The 3523-nt window shown below is 24.8% G+C and overlaps 1 protein-coding gene across 2 annotated transcripts; it reads left to right on the top strand.

Annotated features, from left to right (window-relative positions):
• Nucleotides 1–1399: 1399 nt before the first annotated feature.
• LOC105460332 lies at nt 1400–2958 on the top strand. Of its 2 annotated transcripts, XM_011706778.1 has the most exons (4): nt 1400–1545; nt 1843–1978; nt 2269–2403; nt 2512–2958. In XM_011706778.1, exons 2-4 carry the CDS (start codon nt 1921–1923, stop codon nt 2742–2744), a joined length of 426 nt encoding a protein of 141 aa, XP_011705080.1. In that variant the 5' UTR covers nt 1400–1545; nt 1843–1920; the 3' UTR covers nt 2745–2958. The 2 variants fall into 2 exon arrangements, with proteins under 2 accessions (XP_011705080.1, XP_011705081.1); XM_011706779.1 differs by lacking the exon at nt 1400–1545 and having other exon boundaries at nt 1886–1978; nt 2303–2403.
• Nucleotides 2959–3523: the final 565 nt, after the last annotated feature.

Genomic DNA, 3523 nt, shown 5'->3' with positions numbered 1-3523 from the left:
CAGAGATGTGTATAAGAGACAGCAAGTAATTTAGTTAATTTTGTTAAATATGAAAATTTACGTAAATAGAATCTATCACGATTTCAACTTAATTTCCTAACGAAGCTCATTTACGAACGATATTTAAATCTTTACGTGGAAATCGATATTGGTTATTTTGATTATCGATCATGTTATTGTATGTTAACATTTATAAAAAGATATATTTTCGTTTTTTTGATAATTTTATTAATCTGATTTATCACGAATATATATCCATGATATAAACATTAAGTAATCATGGATCATCACAAATCTGCAATTCCTGATCACAGAAACTAAACAACGTTGGTGGCGGTCATGGCTTGGATGGGTGACCGTTGGATCTGAATATTAGTTTAGAAGGAATTGATCCCTTGGAAACACCGTATACGTAAATTATTTTTTTTAACGTTTTATAATGGTTTTTATTTTAGTTTCATAAAAATCGAATAGATATCTAATAAATATTATTATTCTGTGAGGATTAAATTAATAATAAACAATGTTGAATTACAATGTCTTACAGATGTTCTAAAAACATTAATTTCAACGGACATTAGATGTTTCTGCAATATCTCTTCAACGTTGAATCTATATTTTAAAACGTTGATTTAACATTCGCAATGTTATAATTCAACGTTTCTGAAATATTGATTGAATATATGTGTGCTGTATATGTATAATTATATGCTAAATGCTAAACGTATCTTGAAAATTGAATAAGGAAATATGTATAATTAAATGCTAAATGTTAAAATGTATTTTAAAAACATTTCAGAGTGCTCAAAAGTAAAAATATGTTATAGCAAATGCCGACTATTGTGTATTAGCATATATATTAACGTCTGCATAACGATAAATTATTAAATAAATGATTTCGTTAAAATAATTAGAATTTGTCTTAATAACGGAGAAGTTAAGAAGAGCCATTAATTTGCAAGAGCCATAATATTTTTCTTCTTTATATAATTATGATTGTTTTTAATTTTACTTTAAAATCATACGTTGCTGCTTCGTACGTGATTGCAAAGTATATCTATATACAAGTATGTGCGAATTGATATTAAATAGTTTTTTCATTGTGGTTACTATTAATGTATTTAGCATTTTAGCGACCCGCTATTACACCTGCCCTGACATACTTTTAACATTTATGATCTGTACCATTAATATTTGTTTTACAATGTTATTTCAGTGTTAATCTATTTGAATATCTATGATAAAAAATAAAACATATAAATAATTTACATTTGAATTCATAGCAACAGAAATCTTAAAAATATCTATAATATAATCTGAATTATTTTTAACATATTGTACATATCTACATATGTTAAAAATCAAATCGATCTTAAAAAAATAAGATCTGATTGATTTATTATGTTGCCAACTTCGTATTGACAAATTTTCAATTAATTGACAAAGTATTGGTTATTTTTCAAAACCTAGCCTGAAAAGGTTTAATTTTCTAATAATTTTACATATATCAGATTTCAGATTTATTCAAAGGCAATGAAATATTTGGTAAGAAATATTTTGCAATAATTAGATAATGAAATTATTAAAATATATTAATCTATGGAACCGATTGCATTATTGTAATAATTAATTATACGATAACAATCAATTATAGAATTTTTATTATTTTTTTACATATTGCACATTTTATATACGTATAATTTTTTTAAGTAACATTATACGTTTAACGTACAGATATTGTGATGTGCATTACGTTGTATACTTTCTAAACAATTGTTTATTATAAAAAATTCCATTAATTTAAAAAAATTAATATTAATATATGAATTTTATTTCTTACAGCCATTATTCTCTTTTAATACAAACGTTATCTTCATTATATAGTCTATAATGTCTGAATGAAAAATTACAGAAGTTATAATGCAAATAAGATTACACGTATTGCGAATATTATTGATTCTATGTGTTTTTCAAAGAGGTGAGCTTTAAGTGAAAGAGCACTTGACTTAAATTAAAAAAGTTAGTAGTTACAGTTACGCCAAAATAAAGAATTTAAGCAATGCTATATAATATTTTTTGTTTATTTAAAAAGAATTGTAAATTAATCGATCAATCAGTAATTAACTGAGAAATTGAGCGGAAAGTGTTATAGTGAAATAAATATTAAAGGCATCTTTCATTAATATAGCTTTTTTTGTTTTTAAACTATTCACTATGCAATTCTACATCTGTAACGTATACCTATAACATTAATACTTACATTAAAAGAAGAATGCACTGCAATCAAATGTTATCAATGTAGCAGCAAAAAGGATGAAGATTGCTCCATTAATAAAGTACATATTAAATATTTAAAATTGTGTCCGTCAGGTCATCTTTATTGTCGTAAAGCTGTTTATGTGTGTAAGTAATTTCGACTATAATCATTTAATTAAATAAATTTATAACTTATATTAATATTACTAAATAATAGTTTGAAATAATTAAATAATAATACTTAGGCAATTTCAGATTACTTTATGGATTCGTATAATGGTCTAATAATGCGCGAATGCGCAAAATCACGAAATAGCCAAAAGAAATGTTATCAAGGACGTTACACTCGAGATAGTTATCAACTTATCTGTGAATGCGTGGGTTATGGCTGTAATCTATCTCAACAATGCTCACCTAACTTACAAATCTACTTTCTATGTATAGTCTTCGTGATTACTAGTTACTTTTTATTACCAGGCATGATTTAAATTTATTAATCAAAAAAATTACAACATAATATCTTCAAAATTTTTTAAATATTTATTTAAGCAATATCCTACAGTTACATTACCTTTTTCTTGTATATATGTTTCATGCGTGCGTACAGATTTATATATTGTAATAAAGAAAAGTATTATTGTCTTGTAGTATTATTTGTAACATCACTAAAAGAAATATTAAAAAATTAATGTAAAATACATATATCTACGTTTAGTATTGTTAAATCTAAATGTAAAAATTAAAGATTAGTGTTATTAAATATAAGGATAAAATTATAAACAAAATAGAAAATTATAAATAAACAGTTACAAAAGAAATGAAAAGAAAAACGTATTTGCTTATATGTTATATATTGTAGTAAGTAATTATTGCCACACTTAAAATAATATTGTAATAAGTACCTAATCTGGCGAATAGTTTAATAACAATTTGTAAAATTATTTGGATATTATTAAATATTTGACACTGTTACAGATTTCCTACAAAAGATAATAAATCTGAATTTTAATGAGAATCTGTTAAATTTTATATCTCAATTTGTTAAATAACTGACAATATTATATTTTTCCAACAGAAAGTAATAAATATAAGAATAAGTATATGAATATATCAGTACAAAATTAAATACAAGAGCTCTTAAATTGTATCAATTATAATATAGAGAGACGTATGTATATGTGTGCGTGTGCGTGTGCGTGTGCGTGCGTGCGTGCGTGCGTGCGTGCGTGCGTGCGTGCGTGCGTGCGTGCGTGTGTGTGTGTGTGTG

Source organism: Wasmannia auropunctata, unplaced genomic scaffold, assembly GCF_000956235.1.
Source record: "Wasmannia auropunctata unplaced genomic scaffold, wasmannia.A_1.0 LD324168.1, whole genome shotgun sequence".
Taxonomy (NCBI): domain Eukaryota; kingdom Metazoa; phylum Arthropoda; class Insecta; order Hymenoptera; family Formicidae; genus Wasmannia; species Wasmannia auropunctata.
Note: the sequence above shows the minus strand (reverse complement) of the source record. Positions and strands in the feature narration are given on the sequence as shown.